Source organism: Rhamphochromis sp. 'chilingali', assembly GCF_963969265.1.
Source record: "Rhamphochromis sp. 'chilingali' genome assembly, chromosome: 20".
NCBI lineage: Eukaryota > Metazoa > Chordata > Actinopteri > Cichliformes > Cichlidae > Rhamphochromis > Rhamphochromis sp. 'chilingali'.
Window position 1 is genome coordinate 28,648,801 of NC_137947.1, and position 21,945 is coordinate 28,670,745.

The 21,945-nt window shown below is 38.4% G+C and overlaps 1 protein-coding gene and 1 long non-coding RNA gene across 2 annotated transcripts in view; one reads left to right on the forward strand and one right to left on the reverse strand.

Moving 5' to 3' along the window:
- Nucleotides 1-21,945, forward strand: part of atrnl1a (attractin-like 1a) — a 341,974-nt gene that overhangs the window by 131,960 nt on the left and 188,069 nt on the right. The window contains exon 22 of the mRNA XM_080869803.1: nucleotides 11,219-11,312. Within this exon, the coding sequence (XP_080725929.1) occupies nucleotides 11,219-11,312 (94 nt within the window). The remainder of the gene's footprint in view (nucleotides 1-11,218; nucleotides 11,313-21,945) is intronic.
- LOC308388850 lies at nucleotides 715-2,978 on the reverse strand. Its single transcript, XR_013970180.1, has 3 exons — nucleotides 2,891-2,978; nucleotides 1,720-1,812; nucleotides 715-1,580 (listed from the first exon to the last, which is right to left on the reverse strand). It is a non-coding gene; the product is annotated as an uncharacterized lncRNA (long non-coding RNA).

The window sequence follows — 21,945 nt, forward strand, 5'->3', positions numbered from 1 at the left end:
GCTTTAGAAATGGCATTATAAACATTTCCAGACTAAGAGATCTCAATTACTTGTCCTCTCATTTGTTCCTGAATTTCATTGGATCACAGCTTGATGGCTGGCTTTTGGGGATCGTTTGGTCTATTCCACTTTGTCAGGATGGTCCTATTTAAGTTTCTTGATTGAGAGCAGGTGTGGCAGTAATCAGGCTGGGGTGTGGCTAGAGAAATCAAACTCAGCTTTCTAAAGATGTAATACACTCTAAGAAATAAAATGTTGCATTTACTCCACCCAGTTATGTCAACCGGTTCCACATAACTGGGTTAGTGAAATATAAAATGTATGATACACTTAATTTGAACAACAAATTTTAAGTACATCTGTCAAGCTTTGGCTAATTAAATGCAAATCACAAGAATGGTGTTGTATTAACTAAATATCATAATGTTGATCTAACTAACATGTTGACTTAAATTGACAACACTAAATAAAATCTACTCAACCAAAACAAGCCCTACTTACTCTATAAAATAAGATGTTGCATTTACTCCACCCAGTTATGTCAACCGGTTCCACACAACTGGGTTAGTGAAATCTAAAATGTATGACACATTTAATTTGAACAACAAATTTTAAGTACATCTGATAAATTGACTAACCCTAAACGAGCTCTACTGAAACTATAGGATTAAATTACTTACTCTATTTAAAGTAAATTGAATAAATCAAACACAATTTTATTCAGTTAACCCAACTTTAATAACACTTGGTGTAAAATGTGCTGAAGCAAACTTTGAGCTGTTCAAAATTCTAGATCAATGCCTTTTTCCTAAACAAAAATATCTTCACATATATGCAAGTGCATATTAAGTACAGGAAGACATAATGCAGAATGTTAAAATCAAGTTATTAAAACTGGAAAGTGTTGTGATTCCAACATTTTTAACATTAACATGACTTAATTTAAACTTGCTTCGGGTACAATGGAAAACTCACAATACAGTCCTATAAACAACAAGTAGAAATGACTTTAGTGGCATTTTTGTCCATATTTAAAAAACCTTTTTTTTCCCCAAAACTTAAAATGAAGTCCAAACTTAGGAGCAGTCTTGTTCAATGTAGCTGGATGGTGGTAAAAGTTCAACATGAACAAAGCATGCCAAAAAGTATGAGGCCTTGCAGAAGTTCTTGCGGAATTCAAACTGAACAGTTTATAAAGTGCAAGGAGATGGGTTTGAGAATCTTGTAACCAGTTCAGTGTCCTCTATAGTTCAGTGCAGGCTGTTTCACTCAAGCAGTTTGTTTTTCAGAACTTGCACATTCATGGATAGGTTGTTCCCATCCAACTCCATCAGCACCTTCTGAAGAAATTCAAATATGTATTTCAGGTGCTTTGGGTACCTCAGATTTAGACTGTAGATTAGTCCAAGCAGGAGGGCACACCCCTTTGCCACATCACTAAGAGCTTTCAGCACAGTGTATCCTTCTATGATGACACCAATGTCCTCAGGTGTATCTGCAGAGTCTGCTCCTTCATGTCTGACAACACAGACTCCTAAAGTCAGCTGCTCCGTTTCTCTTCTTGCACTAAGATCCATATCCTTAAAATGAAAACAAAGGGGGGAAAAAGTTACTTGCATATAGATACATATGAACAAATGAGCCCACCTTCAATTTACTATCCCAAATTAAAAAAACCAAACAAACAAACAAACTGATCTTTCCCCTTTTCTAACTTACCAAGAATTCCTTGAACAGGTCATCTGGCTTTTTATTTAAGTAGACACAGATAGTTTTTAGGACGCATTCCCGTCGAACATCAATGCTGATATTCTGGTGGAGATAAGAACTCAATGTGAGACAAGATTTTGGTTCTTTTCCACCTCTTCCCAAACCAAAGTCAAAAATATTAACAGATGAGTGATTAGCGATGAGTAATTAAACAATGTTTGACAACTCACATTAGTGACATTCAGTGAGGTTAATGATTGGTTAGGCACTGATTCTTCTGAGTCAGATCAACAAATATATGAACACAAAACTAGAAGCTTTTCATTTTTGACAATACATGAAAGCTTTCACTTTTGCTTTAATCAATTCTAGACTGTTCAACAATATAATTATTAATTGTACCCCTAAAAATGTTAAAATGAAATAGAAGATTAGAACTCGGCAATATGGATTCAAAATCCTATCACAATATTTTCTGGTATTTATTACGATAACAAGAGTTACAATAAAAGATAACAGTAACCACAATCACATCTGAGCCACTTTTGTTGCATCTACTGACAGACAGAACTAGCTGACCAACATAAAATGAAGGGGGAACACACAAATTGTCACTTTGATAATCAATGGAACTGATACAAGGAGTTAAATGCATTACATATAGCTGTATTACACATAATGCTGCATTTTAATGACACAAGATAAATGCATGTCTTACACTTTAATCACTGATATTAACACTAAACCAGATATCAACACGGGGTAGAATTCCTTCAAACAATGTAGCAACTTATTTGATGCATGTTTCTAAAATACACTATACATATATTTCATTCTTCAAACGGATCGGATCGCTGGCGCTCCTGGTGCTCATTACTGACACCAGGGAGCATGCGCGGTAGATGTTGGGAGTAATTTTAAAGCTGCAGTTCTTAGTAGGCAAGTTGCAGCTTAACATGAATCGTAAAACATTTTGGGAAATTACACCGAAGTGGGCCCAATAATATTTGTTAAATGCCTGACTAATAACACCTGTGAGAGGCATACAAGCTAGAATGCTAAAAAAAAAAATTACCAGACATCATTTGTTTTAAAATAAAACATACAGAAGTACTCCCGAAAATGTTTATCATTTAGTACACATTAACCAAATATGTCATCCTTAAATGGTTGTACTTACCAAATAATCCTCAAATGGCAATGGATTTTATCCAGGCTTCTGAGCATGATGCAAGTTTCGGTTGAAAATGGCAGTTGTTCAAACTTCCACACTGCACATGTGCAAACTGAGAAGTACGGAGAGCCTGTTAGGACAATCCTCTTCAAATTAAAGTGCTGTTCATTTTAAATGAACTTTTTACGTTGAATTTAATGTACTGCATTTTGTTGTATTGAAATATTGTGTTATTAATTAAAATCAAAACAATATCCTTGTGTTTAGAGTTAAAAATCAATTGTGACATTAATTTTAACATAAAACGTTTACATAATGCTAGCAACATCAATGTATCATTTCTTAGAGTGTACACCACATTTAATACATATTATAATGGGGAGCAATCACTTTTTCACACAGGGCCATGTAGGTTTGGATTCCCCCCCCCCCCCTTAATAATAAACACCTTTATTTAGAAACTGCATTTTCTGTTTACTTGTATTATCTGTCTCTAATATTTAGATTTATTTGATCAAAGTCCACAAAACTTTATTTATCCCCAAGGGGCAATTAAGATACATGATACCTTGCCAACCATACATACAATACACAAACATCACATTGGGGAGACAGGTCAGGCTAGGGTAGCACTGGCCGGTCGACCAGACGAGCAGCGACCAAAACCGAAACCATAGAAAATGCACAACATGAGGAAACACGAGGAGAAAAAAAGAACTCCCCCAGACTGAGCTCCAACAGGGAGATCAGTTTGAGAACAGAAAAAACCCACCTCAGCACATAAATCATCACATCTCACAGCGTAGAAGACATAAGCTTCGAAGTCGTTTGGAGGGGGTGGGGGCTGGAGTGTAGGTATGTGTCCGTGTACATGCGTATGTGTGTGTGTGTTCCGTGTTCAACTGAGAGAAAGTGTCCCTTCACCCGGTTAAGCAAAAGTCAACAGTCTTCGGTTGACGCAGGTGGCCTTGAATGAGGGGAAGAACGTCACAACACAGTCCTATTATCTAAGGGAGAATTTTGTTATTCCCGTCAGCTTTTGCCTTGAGCATCCAGTTGGCGCCAGGGGGGGCCGCATGAGATGAAGATGGTCTGAACCAGCTCCAATCAGCCAGAACTCTGTTATTGTGGTTTCGAATTGGTAGATGTCGTTCAATGTCCTCCATCGAGAGTGTCGCCAGACACACGACGATTGATGATCTGAAACGTTTAAGTGTGAAAAACATACTAAAAAAATAGGTAATTAGGAAAGGGGCAAACACTTTTTCACACCAATGTATAAAATTCAATAAGTGATGTAGCAAATTATATTTGACCTTTTTCTCCTTGTGCATCCTGCACATGTGCTGAATCACTGCTGATGTAGATAATGTGATACAGTGTGTTTGGACTGAAGCTGCAGCTGGCATCGGCATGTTGCTACGCTGCCAGGATGAGCCATGCTAAAGGTAGCTGGCTAATAGTTATTGTTTTTGGACAGGCTTCTGACGGCTTTAGCTGAGATCAGTGTTGTTAAGGATTGCTGTTAGGTTGTGGGGCAATTTTTTGTGTGGTGTTAAAGCAGGACATGGTACCACATTTGGCTCTAGTTCTCTAGGCAATCAACCAATGCAGGTGAGTTTGCATGCATTCCTCAAAAAACCCAAAGTGCATTGCCTGATGTTGGTGATGCGATTCATAGGTAGAAGGCTAATGGCTTGAACAAAATGGGAGTGACAATCTTTTGTCGTTTATTAGTTCAGTGGCAGGAGCAAAAAGCACAAACATGAACAAAAGTAGCACACATTAGTTTGAGATGCACTTCCCCATGTTTTAAAATGCAATCTATTTTTTCAGTTACTTTACATTTTAGATCAAATTCTCTTGCCTTCAAGTGTGCATGAAATATTTTCCAAGTCTTCGTAAAAGCATTCATCAGATTTTCTAAAGAGCTTTTCAACTGTAGAGGTAAAAGCATTTCATTTGTGTCTGCATGATTTTCAGTATGTATGTGAATGAATTTCACTTGTCTGTGTGAAATGTCCAGATATATAAATGAACACATTTGATTAGTATGTGAGGAAGTCTTTTGATAACACGTGTAAAAGGTTTCACTAGTTTATGTGAAAGTGTTTCAGGTGTGAGTGCATGGTTTTCAGCATAGTGTGCGAATGAATTTAATATCTCATGTCTATATTGGAGATCATTCAGAATAATGCCTGTAATGGTCGCATTAGTTTTTGGTGTGATACCCGTTTCATTTTGTTTTTCTTCTTGATAATATTGTTGTTGCTATTGTTATCATTATTATTTTACTTTGCTACATGTAAACATGTGCTTTTATTCTGAAGAACTGAAAAGTTGAAATTAAAGGGTAGTGTCTTTTTTTGTCTAACCTTTTTCTAACCTTAACATCTAATCATCACATCACATAACCAAGTGAACAGTACAGCAGCAACATGCAGAACTGGTGCAACTGGTGATTGAATTGGAGAATGACAAGTCTCATGACCTAACATAGCAAGTACTGAGCAGTTTTACAGCCAGTGTTTGTATAGCTATCAAAATTCAGCTTTAAAAAAAAAAACAAAGAAACACCGACCAAAAGGACAAAACACAAGAATGGTAATGTGTCTTGTTTAAGCACCTTAATATTTAGCAGAAATAACATTCTGCTGGTTTGGAAGTCCAACTGCACAAAGATCATTTATTTATTTTTTAACCTTTTTCTGCAGAAATGAAGTTGCATTGAGTTTTGTACCTGCAACCCTATCGGGAATAAGACAGAGCAGACCAAAGTAACGTAAAAGGTTCATTTATGAGTCAGGTTTTCTGACTGACGAACATACCCGGCCACCTTCTCACCTAAACACACATTCAAACACATACTGGCAACAGTCTGGCTTTTTATTGTGTGCGTACATGCGGAGGCAGTGGAGTGAGAAATTGTACTCTCTTCAGGGGCTCACACAAGTCGTGGGAAATATGATTTATATCAACTTTTTTGCTAAGAGATCAGGTTTCTTTTTTCCCCATTGCTTATTTTTGTGTTGTCAGCATTTGCCTGATGTGCTTTCTCCTCCATCCATTTCATTCATTCATTTATTTATTCATTTTCTCGCCCTACTCTTGGCACTTGAATACGTCATATTATGTGGATGGATCGGATGACTTAAGTACTTATTTTATTTTTAGTGACAATATATCTGTATTAAAAAGATTCAAAAAATATTTTCCATTTTTACTGAAAGAGTCCGTCTTAATGAAATGGTTTATTGAATAGTGTATTCTGAGAACTCCTAACCTAAAGAGAACTATAGCTATATTTAAGTGGTAGAGTTAGCTTCCATATCATCTTTCAATAGAGAGTAATATCCTGTGCATTTAGCACGCACTGAATCATAAGTAGACATTTAGAAGACTAATATAAGATAAGATAAGACTTTATTGATCCCACAACGGGGAAATTTTTGCGTCCTTGGTCAGGTCGTCTGGTCGTCATCATGATGTCTGTGCAGGACAAACGTGGATTGTACTTTATTATCTGAAAAGTATGATAAAAGAATGCTGGTTAAACAGATCTTATTGCCACATTAGAAAGACTGAAACAAGTTTCAAGTAATGTTCGATCTTATTTGCATGATGAATTTTATTAACAGCTTACTGGTTGAAAACTCATTTTGATACAGGAGGGAACTGCCGGTCCATAAGAGGGAAAACATACCTGTGTTATATCTGCCAGGTTGCTGTATTTAGTCATTTCATATGGTGGGCTAATTAGGTTTAAACTTTCACAGTGTTTCAGTTTGTTAAGGAGGAATTCTAGAGAATCTATTAGCTGTCAGAGTCAGATTGTGTACAAATTTCCTTTGTTGCTGATGTTTGCTTCACTGTATAATCCAGCTCATGCTACTACGGTAATTAAATTTTTCCATGAGTATATTTGTCAGCAAGTGAAAAATATAGTAGTGTATTTCTTAAAGTAAAGATAATTTTGGTTGAATCAGTAGTTTTTAGTAGTATTAGTGAATTCTGACTAATAACACTTGTTACACTGGGGTGTGCCAAATGTGTGTGTTGGGGGATATCTGGGTTTATACAGTAGCTATTAAATATATGGATGTTAGGTAAAATGCAACGTATGTTCTGTCATAATCAGTAGTTTTTCAGTCATATATTTTGCACTACATCACTGAATTACTCTGTGTGGAAAGCAATTTCTTACAGTACTCAATAAGTTACTTTTGCAATAATAAGCTGGTCTGAGAGGCATTGTCACTACTCCTTTTGTTAATGGTCTAAGATCAGGCTCTGGCTGCTTGGCTGGGATCAATATGCACTCAGCTTTAAAACCACTCTGGATTTGTCACTGCTAACTTTGTGCTGGCATGCTGTCAATGCAGATATTTGCAAAGTCATATTAGCAGCACCTACAGTATACCAGGCCTGGGCACAGTTTGCACTTTACAAAAGTTGCAGACTCAACTTTTCAAAAGTTACCGACTTCCCTAACAATTTCCTCATCCCTTCTGAAGTCAGCTAACTGTAGAATGAGGATAAAAGGGTAATGTCAGGAACTGCATTTCTTTATTCTTTTTTTTCTTCAGTTGCCATTTCCAGTTGAGCTGTGGCTAGGGTTGGAAAAGTAATGTATTACATATGTAGTCCCAATCAAAAGTTTAAGACCACTTGAAAAATCGCGAAAAATCCTATTTTGCATGGTTGGATCTTAACAAGGTTCCAAGTAGAGCTTCAACATGCAACAAGAAGAAATGGGAGACTAAACATTTTTTTCAGCATGCAATTTATTGAACACAACGCTTAAACTAAAACAGGCTGTTTTTACTCAACAGTTTGATTCTCAGATTCTCCCTCTGTCCCCTGTTCTTATTCTTTAAGAGCCACTGGCAAAATCAGTGCGACTAGATGAATACATGTTTCTCCTGGCTGTGCCCTTTGTGCGCCTTTGTTGGCTGCCAACTAAATCAATATTGTATGAACAGCAGGGTGACCTGAGCCTGCGCTAACACACCTGTGATTTGTCTATTATCTCAAGTCTAAAAGCCACTTCTTGTCAAGATTCTGTTATCTTCCAGAGCCGCGCAGTTCAGTGTGCATCTCTGAAAAGGTTTTCTATTTTTCTGACCGGTCAATTTAATTTAAAGTAATAGATTGAAATTGTATTTTGTTATTGTTTCTGTCTCACCAGTTGGCATCTGTTTCTTTTTTTTTTTTTTAAGTCACAGAATGTCAGTTCAACTCAGCCTTCTGACATTTAAGCTCCCCTTGTTTTTGTGCCGTAGCAATGTTTACGTGTGCTACTTTGCTTTTGCTCCGTGTAAGCAATCGAACCGAGCGCTCTTTCCAGGCAGAAGAGGAGAGGGAGGACTAGAAGAGGTTGCTTTCCTCTCATTATCTGTGTCTTGCCTTTACCTTGACCTGAGCTCACCACTGTTTTTATTACAGGCCCTGTCTCTGAGCCAATCGGGAAGAATAAGAACAAAGCACAAAGTCAATTCAGCTGGAGTGGGACACAGTAACGAGTGGCTGTGTGTGAATGTGAACACACACACATACACACTGAACTACAAGGGTGCAGAGAACGTTCTTGTTTGTCACTACCTTTAGGAGCTGCATGCAGAAGTGATTTAGTGTTTAAATTACAGGCTTGGCTCCATGTGAATTATCTGGCGACATCATGCTTTTATACAAGAAAGTAATTAAAAAGATTAAACTCACATTTCTGTGGCTTGAATCAAAAGTAGACTAACTACAACAGATAGCTGGAAAAAGTCAAATTTTACCATCCACACTGTTACCACAGGGTTCTATCCTCTTTTAAAGTTGGATTTTTTTTTACATCTTGTCATTGCCAAAAGTTTTGAGAATGACCCAAGTTTTGATTATCACAGTTTTGCTGCTTTAGTTTTTGTGATGCCAATTTGCGTAAACTCCAGAATCTCAAGAAGAAACAAACAAACAAAAACAATTTATACTGCAGTTCAGCACTGCAACATGAGCACCTGTTAGCATCATTTCAGGGATCCTCTCATTTACACAGGTGCTAGTGGACAAGGCTGGAGATCACTCTGTCATGTTGGTTGAGTCTGAATAGCAGACAGGATCCTTTAAAAGGAGAGTGGTGGTTGAAATCATTGTTATTTTTCTCTGTTCACCATGGTTATGTGCAAGAAAACTTCATAACTTTGCATAAAAAGGCCTTGTCCAGAAAGACTGTTGCTGCCAGTAACACTGCACTCAAATCGACAATTTACTGAATTATTGAGAACTTTAAAGTAAAGAGAGAGGTTAAATTGTTGTGAAGAAGGCTTTGGGGCACCCAAAAATGTCCAGAAAGTGCCGGGACTGTCCCTTAAAGATGATTCGATTATAGGATTATGGCATCACCAGTGCAGAGCTTGCTTTGGCATGGAAGCAGGCAGGTGAGGGTTGGCACTTTGCAAGTTTGATTCAGACTCAATGGGCCAAACCAGACACTTGCTTCAGGCCACAGTGGGTGCTACGTTCCCCTAAAAAGGTCCAGGGGATTAGGGAAAGTAAAAAAAAAAGATGTCCAGGTTGGAAAAAAGACAAGGAGGCAAAATGGTTAAATTAACAGGTTTTATTAATGTTTCTATTAGTAACTAAACTAAAAGAGACGGACAAGCCGCTATCACCTTTTAAAGAAAGAAAACACCAAAACTCAGGTGTTGGTTGATAAACTGAAAATAAGTCAAAAAGGGTTAGTACCAAAACACACTCCTCTCCACAGAGCAGGAGCAATCAATCACCACACACACAGCTCACTAGCTGCAACACAACATGGCTCTCTGGCACTACAGCTCACCTTTCTCTGGCCTTAAGTATTCCTGATTGTTAATGGGAGTGAGCTGTACAAAAAAGGTGGCACCTAAGGCAGGAGAGGTCAATTTCACAAGTAACAGTGGTCACATCCACTGTAGACTGCAGTTTGGTCTCTTGGTTTCTCAGTGATGATCTTTGACATGAAGGTCAGTGTGACAGACGATGATATGTGCTCTCTGTGCAGGTTTGAAACCATGCGGTGAAATCACAGATGCGCATGCGCAAGTGGTCAGAACAGGACCTCTAGGAAAAGATCTAAAAATAACAACAGCAGCGCTGAAAGCAGTGCAACAATGCCCAAGATGACTTAATTTGCATTAGGAAGCGGGAGTGGTCTTCATATGGACATTTGACTTTGACATGCTACACCTGTCAACACAAATGGTACATTACACTATTTTTCTTACATTTGTAACACACACTTTCATATTTGTTGGTTGAGACATTTTAGTTATCCATAATGACTTTGAGAAGCTAATGGGTTTCTAAGAAATGCACATTGAAAGAGTCCTTGGCTGAGGCAGTCTTTCCTCGTGTTCATACTTCTGCTGTGAATAAATCTCCTGTAATGTACTGCAAGATGGAAAAAAAATGTCTGTCTTCATTCTGTGTAAAAATGTGTAAAGAGGTTGAGCTGAAAAGCTGAAAGAATAATATTCTTTCAGCTATTGGTTGAACAAATTTATTTCTGCTCTTCTGCTAGAGTTTGAATTACAGGATTAAACATCCCACAGAATGAGGACATCATTTACATTTCTTTCTTTAACTTTGAACAACATGGGGAACAAGAAGATTCTGCGTCCTTTAAAAGTCCTGATAATTTTAACAGTGACCCTCTCATTGCATGGATACAATCCTGACCAAACACTTTCTTTGCAACTGTTGGGAAATGTGTCGTGTTTGAGTGAGCGTTCTCTTTGAAGAATGCATTAGCTTAAGCTCACTTTTGTCCAAGAAGAGGGAAACAAAAGAAATTAGTTAAACAAGAGATATCAGTTCAATCAGAAACTAAACAACTGTTATGATTGGGAATGATGGGAATGATTCAGAGCTGCAAGATGCCTTGATTTTCTTCCAAAGAGATGAGTGATTTGTCCTTTCCTGTGTTTTATTTTTTCATTGCCATTTCTCTGCTTTCTTATCCATTTTAGCTGCCTTCTTGCTTCCTCCCCACACTGTTTTCTTTCTGCCTCTATCCCTCCTACAACTCACTTTGTCTGCATACATTTACTCATCTGGAACATTGTGAACGACAATGTTTGAGGATTAGTGTGTTTATATACAGTATGCATGTCTCAGTGCTGTGTGCTGAGCAGGTCCATTGCAGTAGATGAAGATTAATGTCTTGCTTGAAGGGCACCTCAGCATTATTTCCACAAGTTGTCATCAAGAAATTGCTGGTTTTCTGTTATGTCTCTTTGATATCAAGAGTTTTCAAAAACCAAACTTGACACATCTTTGCTTCTTCTCTTTCTCTTTTTGTCTTTACAGCATGCAAGTGTAACAGCCATGCCAACGTTTGCCACGTCAACACAGGAAAGTGCTTCTGTACCACCAAGGGCGTCAAGGGAGACCAGTGTCAGCTGTGAGTGTGCCAACCCCGATCTAACTAAAATAAAACGTATTTAATCAGTCACTTTAATACTTTAATATATGTATACTGACAACAAGAAGCGGACTGGAGAGAACACTTATTGATGTTTCAATGTGCAAAGACGCTTCATCGTGACACCGAATCCATTTCAGGATTGTAAATTTGCTGATTATTGCATACGTTTTGGATTACGCCGAAATTAGGTTGATTCAGGATTTGATATTTTGGGTGATTGGAAAGCTAGAATAGTGTTTAAAGAGTGCATGGGTTGTGTATGCATGCTTTCCCTTGACTGCCAGACTGCACCGCCGCAGCACTACAATATCCTAAATGGCTTGGCGGACCAATGCGCCGCGGAGACAGACTGAAAACTGCTGCATCAATAAATCTAGCAGGCGAGGGTAGAAAGCAGAGCTGGTGAGTGCTCTGGTGTTTGTGTGGTCTGCCATGTACAACATGCAGCATGATGAGACAAGACAACCCCGGCTGGGACAGATTTCTTTCCCTTATTCTTAAAGTATAATAGCATACCTCAGATTATTTGAGGTCATCTAAGTGAGTGTGTTTGATAATTTGCCACCAGTTATATATTTTAATAATCAGGTATAGATTCTCTGCCCAGTCTTTTCAATTACTTCACTCAAAACATCAGTATGTTAACTCATTTCATTAGAGCTGCGGCAATTGTTTTTGATTTTCAGAACAAATAACCATCTAGAGAAATGATTTGCAACATGAGTTTTTATGATTGGTGGTAAACATGGTTTATATAATGATATTTCCTCCTCATTATTTCTCCTCCATGCTCTTGTAGCTGTTGCCTTTACCTTTTCTTCCCTCACTATATGCATGAAGCTTACAGCTATGTGTGGAGGAAGAGGGTGTCACATTAGTTATTGGTGTTATCTTCCATATTTCTTTTGACATTTACACTAATGTTTGCATCTAGTGTCAGTACTTAAACAGTCTCGGTCCTTCAAACAGTTAAAACTAGAAAGTAACTCTAGCACATGGGTCCTGATCATCTTGAGTCATACCTACTGCATGTGACATTTTGACCCTGATTTAGACTTTGACCCTCACCACTGACGGCCTTTTGCCAACCTCTCCATGACCTTTAAGTAATCCTGAACCCGAGCTCTGCTCCTGACATGAACATGACTTTGTCTGAGGGCAAAGCACCTGCCCCCTCACACTACCAGAGACTCTCCACATGTTTTCTGTCAACTTTAATCAGTGTTTTCCTGCTGTCAGCGTGCAGAACATTTTGTACTCATATACAGTCCTCCCCATGTGACCTTGGAAACTTAACCTAGAGAGACACAGATTTTTGCCAATATTTCCCAACTGCATTTTGTCTTCAAACGTGTTTCTGTTGAATTGTGTTGTTTTTGATGGACCTGCAGAGCTAAATAAATTTTATAATACTTTTGAAGGCCAGGATCATTTTTTACAACACAAACTTTGATATTTTCTGATAAACAGTGAAGAGGTTTGTGTTCCTATTTCAAACAACAGCACCAGGGTTACAAAATGAAGCAAATGCTGAACTCTTGAAAACAGTCCCTTAACTGTCTGTGAGGGTGGCTGCTTCAAAACACTGACAGTATAAAAGGTGGATGTAGCCACTTTGGCATCATCTACTGTGTTACAAAGTCCCCTTTAAAGGCTTGGAGATGTGTGTTTTAAACATTGCCATTGTGACGTTGTGAAACTCGATGTCACAAGTGGTGTTTTGTCAATCACAAGTTGCTAGCCAATGAGCATTCCCTGTAAAATTCTTCTTTCTGATTCTTAATTTTAAAATGTACAAAATGCTCAACAATGGCATGAAAAAGGAAGAAAGGACGTTTGCTTGAGTCATGTTTGAGTTCCCGTCACTTTTAAAACCTGTAAACTGCATCCATCTGTTTATAGTGTATATGCTCCAAAAGGAAGTTAAAGCACCACATATGCTCCCATTTTCAGATGGGGATCTTTACAGCACAAACAAAAGACATGTTTTTGTATCAAGAACTCAGTAAATATTCACTACACATTGTCTGGGCTTTGGCTACTCAGACAGTCAGGTGTCTGTAGCTGCCATCCCTCATCTAATGAGAGTATCTCAGCTGGAGCTCTCTAGTGTTTATGCCTTTGTGAACACAAATATTTCTATATCATAAATAAAAACAAAAGTAAACAAGTGAAAATAAGGCTTAAAATGGTCCCAGACAAGACTCTGACTCTAGCTTCGCTGGTGCTTAAATATGGAACTGCTTGCTTATGCTGTCAGGTAGTACAGTAGGACCAAATGACTTGTGTTAATTTAGTTGGAGGGAAGTCTAAACAGGAGAAATCACAGCTACAGTAGCTGGTTAGCATTGAGTGAACTTTGAAAATAAGAGTGAGGGGTTTATCCACTAGTAAGTCATTGGCATTATTGTCTCAGATGGAATAAAAAGTCAAAAGAAAATAAATAAATCACCAAATTTCCATGTGCAACCTGCCCAAGCTAAGACTCTGTGGGAAACCCCGATCATCACTCAGCTACATCAAGTCAACCACTATTAATAGAAACAGCTATTAAATATGTGGTGGGTCACTCTGATTATCATGTTAACAACGTGGCACATTTGGAACAAAACTCAGCTGCAGTTAAGCGGACTAAATAAACGCTGAATTGGAATCGGGCATACGTCCTAAGTACACCTGCTCATTTGGCATTTGTGCTTGTTTTTCCGTGTAACGTTTCCTTTCAGTGCACACGGATATTTCATTATTCTGTTGGAAACTCCACAGAGGGCTGAAAGCAGAAAAGGTTCACTTGTGTGTGTTTACTTGTGCATCACTAAGCCACCGTGCTGCTGTCGCTTTCACCTTTGATTTGCCCTGACGCCGCATCTCTCTTTCTCTCTTACTCTCTGTAAATGTGTCTCCGTCACAGCGGTGGGTGTTTTGGTTGAGTCACTCCAAAATGGTGTGCCAAGCAGAGGGCCATTTGTTTGTTGTTTTGATTATGAACAAGCAATTTCCCCCCGGGGGTGGATGGCGAGCACCCTCGGGTTGCAGCAGGTGCGTGGATGCATATTTGTCTGTGTGAGAGAGTGCATTCATAAATGCAGAGAATCAGAGAGACGTTGGGACTCTTTTTTTTTTTTTTGTCTTTTGTGTCTGTACATTTGTACAGCTCTGTGCTCATGAAGATATTGTCACTTTGTCTCGGATTAGAGTGTCTTTTATATTTTTTTCACTTTATTTACTTCGCAATAATTTTGCATCCAACATTTACATAATCAGGTCAGGACACACACCAATACAAGATCTTCACTGACACATTAATACAGATTCAAATTCCAAATAACAATAATTTTAAACTTCACTTTAAAAATTTGCATGCATTAGTTGTACATTTTAGATAATTCCAGCAATCTTTGATTAATGATTATTTGTGCACACTTGTGTAAAAGAATATGTAATCAGCCATAACTTGAACTCTAAATCAGATAAAGCTACATAGCAACAAGTACCTAGTTTATCAAGAGCATGAGATTGTTAGCTTAGAAAATTTAGCTTAGAGTGTTAGCTCGGACATGGAAATGGAGACTTTCCATTTTCAACACTAACACTCACTGTGCGCTGTCATAGCACTACATAGTCCTGTTACACAGTCATAGTCATACTGATTACGATTTCTGTCAGAGCATATCTACACAACCTCAAAACAACACAACTGTGGGAGGGACCATGTTGAGGGAGTCGCTCAGTAACAGGTTCATTATTCACCTGTTTGAATTTCAATGAAGTAGAGTTTCAATAAAATGACCAAATTTGTATAAGAACAAAAGAAACTGTTTATAAACTCCAGCAATGTGAAAATCTCAATGAATCAATTGGTATTGAGTTAAAAATTTTCAAGCAGTATGTACTTCCACAATAAATGATATTCATGCTGTAAAGTATTTGGTTTTGGTTACAGTTTTAATGTAAATTTATATATAACCTTTTAAAAATCAAACCATTGTCTGTGTCAGCACTTTTAATGTGCAGTCTATTGAACAGTCCATAATTTCTTCTTTCTTGTCGTGTTGTTTGATTCTTTGATCATTTTGATTTGGCTTTAATTTGCCTTCTCTACTGGGCTCCTTTCATTGAAAGCCTATTTGCATGTTTTACTATTCCCAAGTTCAGACCTTCCCAAAGTGTGGGGCCTGCCCCCTAGGGGGGCGCAGAGCCATTGCAGGGAGGGCGCGGTGTGGAAAGGGGGGAAAAAAACAAAACACTTGGACACTGCTAGCACGGGGCGCCCACACAAATGCAAAGCAGGAGATGAAGCATCGCTGAATATGTTACCAAACCAACTTCATTCTAAGCCAAAGACTAGAAAATATGGTGAAGCATGTCTGCCCTTTGGCTTCACCTGCACAAGTGCCGAAGTTGGTCTCCCCTGCAGGATTAGTTTTCCCTGCATCGGGAGCAGCGCTGGGGCCCGTTCTTCGTACCTCGCTAAGTAAGTTAGCTGGATTTGATTGTTGACGATTTTGCGTGATCTTGGATCGTTCGGTTCCCCGAAGCTCATCCGGGACTTGCTGTCATAGCAACAGATCCGTAAGCGTAAACCTGCTCGGGAGCAGGCTTACTTTATGTAAACAGGATTAGATCGCGGCCACGCAGGTATGTCCGCTTCATGTATACGAAAGCAACAGCGATATTTTACCACTGTTTTTCCATAAATAAATATTATCAATGTAACTAAAGATAATGCAGTACTTGATTCTTTTATTGATTCCACACAGATACATGCAGGTCATTTCCTAAAAAAGGGAAATGTACTATTAATCATTCTATTTCATGTATTTGATTATTTCAGATGTAATTCATATTTTAGAGTAGTAATAGTAAATTACTTCGTGTAATCAAGATGAGAGACCACGGCTATAAAAGCGAAGGTGGATTTGGGAAGCCTGTCGCAGCCATGTCCTGTCCGTATACGCAAACCACCCATTGCGGAAGGTGCAAGATTGATAAGGACAGTGATAGGTTTGTAGCTTGAACCTATTCGCTGGAACGTTGAAGACAATATAATTACACAGCAAGCAAGACACGAAGTAGGCAATGTTCTTCATGTTTCTCGTGCACGGGAGAGAACCGGACAGACGCCGTTCCTTCGCTTGACCCCAGTTGCTCTCGTCCGTTCTCCCGTAACACTGCTCTTTTATTGAGGTTACATGAATATGCATAGGTTCATTAACATATGACGTCTACATACAAACAAAGAGTACCTTGCCTGTGTGTGTGTGTGTGTGTGTGTGTGTGTGTGTGTGTGTGTGTGTGTGTGTGTGTGTGTGTGTGTGTGTGTGTGTGTGTGTGTGTGTGTGTGCCAAAAGGCACTTAGACTAAGACAGATATAGCTACGTTAATCCTACCATAAAACAATAAGAGAAGGTACGACCTCTCCCATGCTCCCAGAGTGCTCTCTATGCACACAAGGTTTGCAGACTATCAAGGATCAAACCTCTACCAATCTAAAACTAATTATAAAACTCTAAGCATATATAAGTAGATATTTCTAAGCATAAATGACAATCAACAATACAAAACCTAACAGAGAGTTTTCAGAATTCCGCATATATTGCGGGATAGACAGGATCCTTTAGCTCAGCGCGACAGTGTGCTCATAGAGAGATATCGATATTCCCGTGAGGGTATTATTCACTTAACCAACTTGTTGATGAGGGGGTGCAGGACCACCACCTGTCTTTTTTTGCTCTGCCCTTTTCTTGGTTGCTGTTATGAACAAACAAACAGATTATTTCAGGGTCTCTTTTCAAGAGACGAAAAGCAATATAAGTGATAAATATTACCATTCTGTAGAATATTCTTATATTTCACTTTTACTTGTTCCCATGTTCTAGTGGGTCCTGTTGTGGCTCTAATGTGAAAGAGGATATAATGTAACATAATGTAATATAATGTAATATAATATTGGATAATATAGTGTAATATAATAAATCTACCCTACCGCCTACTGGTGTTGGCCAGAGGGGCCGATGGCGCGATATGGCAGCCTGGCTTCTGTCAGTCTGCCCCAGGGCAGCTGTGGCTACACCTGTAGCTGCCTCCACCAGTGTATGAATGTGAGAGTGACTGAATAGTGGCATTGTAAAGCGCTTTGGGTGCCTTGAAAAGCGCTATATAGATCCAATCCATTATTATTATTATTATTATTATTATTAAATTACTTACGAGTTTAATTTGTCAGCAACTTTCTGCCAGCCCTCTCTCCTTGCTTTTGCAGCCTTTGCAGTGTTCCCTTGCGTTTTAATTAAACTTTGAAACTCCTGAAATCCCTCAATCAAGAGTTCTTGCTCTGCTGCCGAAAAATACCGAGCGCGCTCCTTCGACATTTTCACCGACCAATCAAAGGGTTGCCGATCAATGTTTCTACTATCGATGCATAGCCCCTGTTAAGCCACCCAGTGATCTCACATTACTTCATCCAGCTATACTAATCGTCAACAACAGGTGTGTTCGAAGAACCGGAATAGCGAGCTCAGAGTTAGCGCGATGATTTGATCTTGGATGTGTCATTTGATCTTGGATGTAGTAAGCGAGGTACGAAGAACGGGCCCCTGGGCTCTTCAAATCACGGACAAACAGAATCCCACATTCTTGATTTTTAGTTCACAAACACTTCTCATAATGACTAACCACTCCTGACATTTTGGAGATGTTAGCTCTTTATACAGTAAAGTTACAGCGGGATACAAATAATATCAGGCTGATCCTGCCACGATTTGTCCCCTGGTTCAAATCCCGGACAAACAGTATCCCACAGTTTTTTTTATGTTTTTAAACCCATTTTGCACAGAGGCATTTTTTTGAAAAATGTATTGATAGTTTTTTTTAAAACTCCAAAAAAGGAGTTTTAAAAAAATCTCCATTTTCAGTGATTCAAAACGCCATTAACGTGTGGACGAAACAGCTGCGTTTTCAAAAATACCCTTATAAGTGTGGACGTAGCATAAAAGAGTTAGTAGTTTATTTTATTACTACCTGTAATTTATTGCAGATTACTTGTATTTCCTTAATTGTTTAGCACTTTTCTTGTAAAACAAAGGGGGACCTAGCAAAAAAAGTTTGGGAACCACTGCCCAAGTTTAATACCATGTGTGGTCTTTTTTGTCTTGTTTTGTTTTGTTTTATTCTGTGAATAATCTGCCATAATTAAACCCATGAAATCCCAGCAGTAAAAACATCTTTCTATAGTAAAAAATATATATAATATATATGAGCTAAAATGTTTCGTCTTAATTTTATTTACCTTTGCTGAGTTTTACAAGATCGGCGATCACAGCTCAGCACTTGTCATTTGCTGTGTGTGTGTGTGTGTTGTGTAGCTGAGTCACCATTTGTTTTAAGTGATGAGGCTCTCCAGTCTCGTGTGGCCCCTATCTTGTTCCCATTACGGTTGTTTTAAGCAGCTTAAGTGTCTGTCCCCTTTTTGTGGGAGCTTTGCATCCAGGACTTTATGGTCCCTTGAAGAGTAAAAAAAAAAAAAGAAAAAAGAAAAACATGTCCTCTGCCCATAAACTAACCCTCTTGCAAGTCTTTCAACTTCTTGCGTGTAAGAGTTACAACATTCAGTATATATGCATGTTTAAAAAAATCATTATTGATTGCTGCTTCAGCAAATTTGCTAAGTGTGTAATGTTTATAAGATTGTTTATAAGATTGGGGAAACCTGCAGTCAGCTGAGACTGAAGAAGTCACTTGGATGAGTGACGAAGCGTTTCTCCCACTGAAAACGCTACGTCCAGAAGAACAAAATCAACTTTTGGAGACTGTGTATTTTTTTTATTCAAGATTATTAGCAACAATCCTTCCCCTTTTTACAAATGTAATAATATAACTTTTTTTTTAAATATATGAAAGTAGTATTCATGTTTTGAATAGAGGAGATGAAGCAGGAAAGTCCTCCACAAGAGATGTTTCTGTGCATATGCTGCTGGTGACAAACTTTTTAGAAGAAACAACGTTAAAAATCTGAGCTCATATCACCAAATGCAGCCTACAAGTAGAGACAGCTACTTCAAAGCCATCCTATCTATAATTGGGGTCGCACTTGAATTTGTCCCAAAAGACGATATTCCTGCGCTGCAAAAAGATCCAGAGCAACAGAATATATGTTTTGAAAATACTATTTTTATAGGTGCCCCTTTTTTTTTGATCAACAATTAGATTAATGACTAATTTAATTGCATGATTTCTGTTCGTAACTAACTCGGAACTGCACCCAGAATGACAACACCGCTAATTAAAATTAATCCAAACTCGCTCACAAAACCATAAAATCTGCTTGCATTTGTGTTTTTTCAAAAACATACATGACCATTTTTTTCCACTTTGCTGCAGAAATGTTCTGCTTGAATTGAAAATACAAAAAAATAGGACAAAAGTGCTTTCAGTATTAAAGGACCAGTCACTCACAACTTTATTTTGTGAGGCGAGAACGGCACAAAACAGCCTCGTCTAAAAGGAAAGCTCTCTCCATTTTGGCCTCCGCTGTGTCCGGCCTTGCAGAGCATTTGTTTGATAAAAGTGAGTGCAGAGTGAACACAGTGCCACATCATGAAATAACGGTGGTTAAATCCAAGAGTAAATTTTGTAAGAAGGCAGAGTAGGGCAGGTTCATGCTTCTTGTACCAGCTAACATATTCTTCAGAGCAGCTATTGTAAGTAGTTGGAATGAATCTCTAACCTACGTTGTGGGTAGAGAAGCAAAATTGAAAATATTTGGAAATATAACCACAGCTTAAAAGAAGAAAACTATGATTAAAATGAGTGAAAGTACTTTTAAAATCATATTTGGCTTCAGATAAAGGCCCAAGGCAATTTATGACATTGTGTTTATCACAGTAAATCTCCTTGTGCTGAAATAGGCTTACTATATTCATTCCTTTGTGGCAGTTGGCTGGGAGCGACTCCAAAGCTTTTAAAGTCACAGAGTCCTCTTGAGATGACGCAGCTCCATTTACCAAGTCTCTTCTCTGGATTCAACACTTTTTAATAAGCCTCTTTCATCCTCTCTTAAGCTTCAGTTCTCCTTTTAAGAAGGGCACTTCACCTTCCTTGTGCTCCACTTTGCTTTGGCTTCTAGTCTCAGAGACTGGGTGGGGGGTGTATTTGATTCTTATGTTTTTTTTTTCTCCATCCACATATCTGGTGGTCTATATGTAATAGAGTCTTGCTCATTTAAGTGGTTTTGAACAAATAATACAGAGGGCGGTACTGTGAAGCAGGTTCAACAAATCCAGATTTTCTTGGTTATCCAGAAACCTAATCAGGGTTAACCCAGACTTCCTGCTTCAGGCTCTGTGTTTGATTACATGTGCATTTGCAAGGGAAAAAAACAAACAAAAATATACATAAAAAAAACTAAAAGCATCTGACTGAACTTGGATCTTGACTTGGTAATTACACCCAAAAGCTAATCGCGTTTTTGCTTTTCTTTGGTACTTTTGGGTCAATATCTTGTTGCACCACTCAGGCTGTCCTTAACATTAGGTCTTGGACTCCTGCTCTGATATTGTTTCTTAAAATTATGAATTTATTGTTGTCTTACTGATTTTCCAACATGGTCCCAAATTATAATGCTACCTCCACCATGCTTCAGTTTGGCTCAGTTCCTGGCATTGGTGTGCCATGCCTTTTTCTCCAAATGAGTGTTGTTTAAACAGAACATTGTGGTGTTGTGGAACATCCAGGTGGTGCATCACAAACTTGACATCTGTTTTAATTAATGGATTAATTTTTTAAGCAGTCATTTCTTCTGTTTCCTTCCGTGTCCTGGGTAGAATTCTTTTTCAGTATGATTTTTACCAAGTTATAGAAATGTCTGCAGGTGCAGGTTTTGTTGTTACTTTATTTCATCTTCACCTTTTCAAGGATTGTATATTGTGTACATCATGCCTTCTCCTAAAGATTGCAGCTGTCCTGTATTTACTTCAATTATAGACAATATATAGTTTTTAGAAATGCTTTTTGGGTCTTTTCCAGCTTCATACATCTTTAAATTGCTTCTTGTAAGGTCCTGTGAAGGTTTTTGTGATCGAGACATGGTTCACACCAATCAGTTTTTAATGAGCGGAGCTGTAACCGGGATTTGTGTGTCTTTATTTATAGGCAGGGCACATCTACAGCCCACTCTACTAGTCTCCTAAATGGAACAACTGACACCAAGTTGCTTTTTGAAAAGTATCGTTTGAATCCATACTGTTTCACGGGTACTTGGGAACCATTGTTTATCTGTTTAAAGTCTGAGAGGGCTTTTCCTCTAATTTATTAGAGAAGAATCTTGTTGCTGTTTCTTGTTTTATTGTTGTCCTAAACTCCTGATTCAGGATAAAAGCTCCGTGAAGCTGCTATGGTTTAAGGCCACGTCCTTGGCCAGGGTTTATAGAAGAATGAAATATTCAGCATCCAGCATAGCTCTGTGACCTGCTGCAGCGCTACAGAAGAATTCATAAAGACCAGCTGTAAACTCGACCTGCTCTCGCCTTCTTGTTCATGTAGCCCCCCCTCGCCCATTGTACTCTTGAATGTTCTTTTTAGGCTCTATTTTCTTCCCACTAACTGTCTGTGT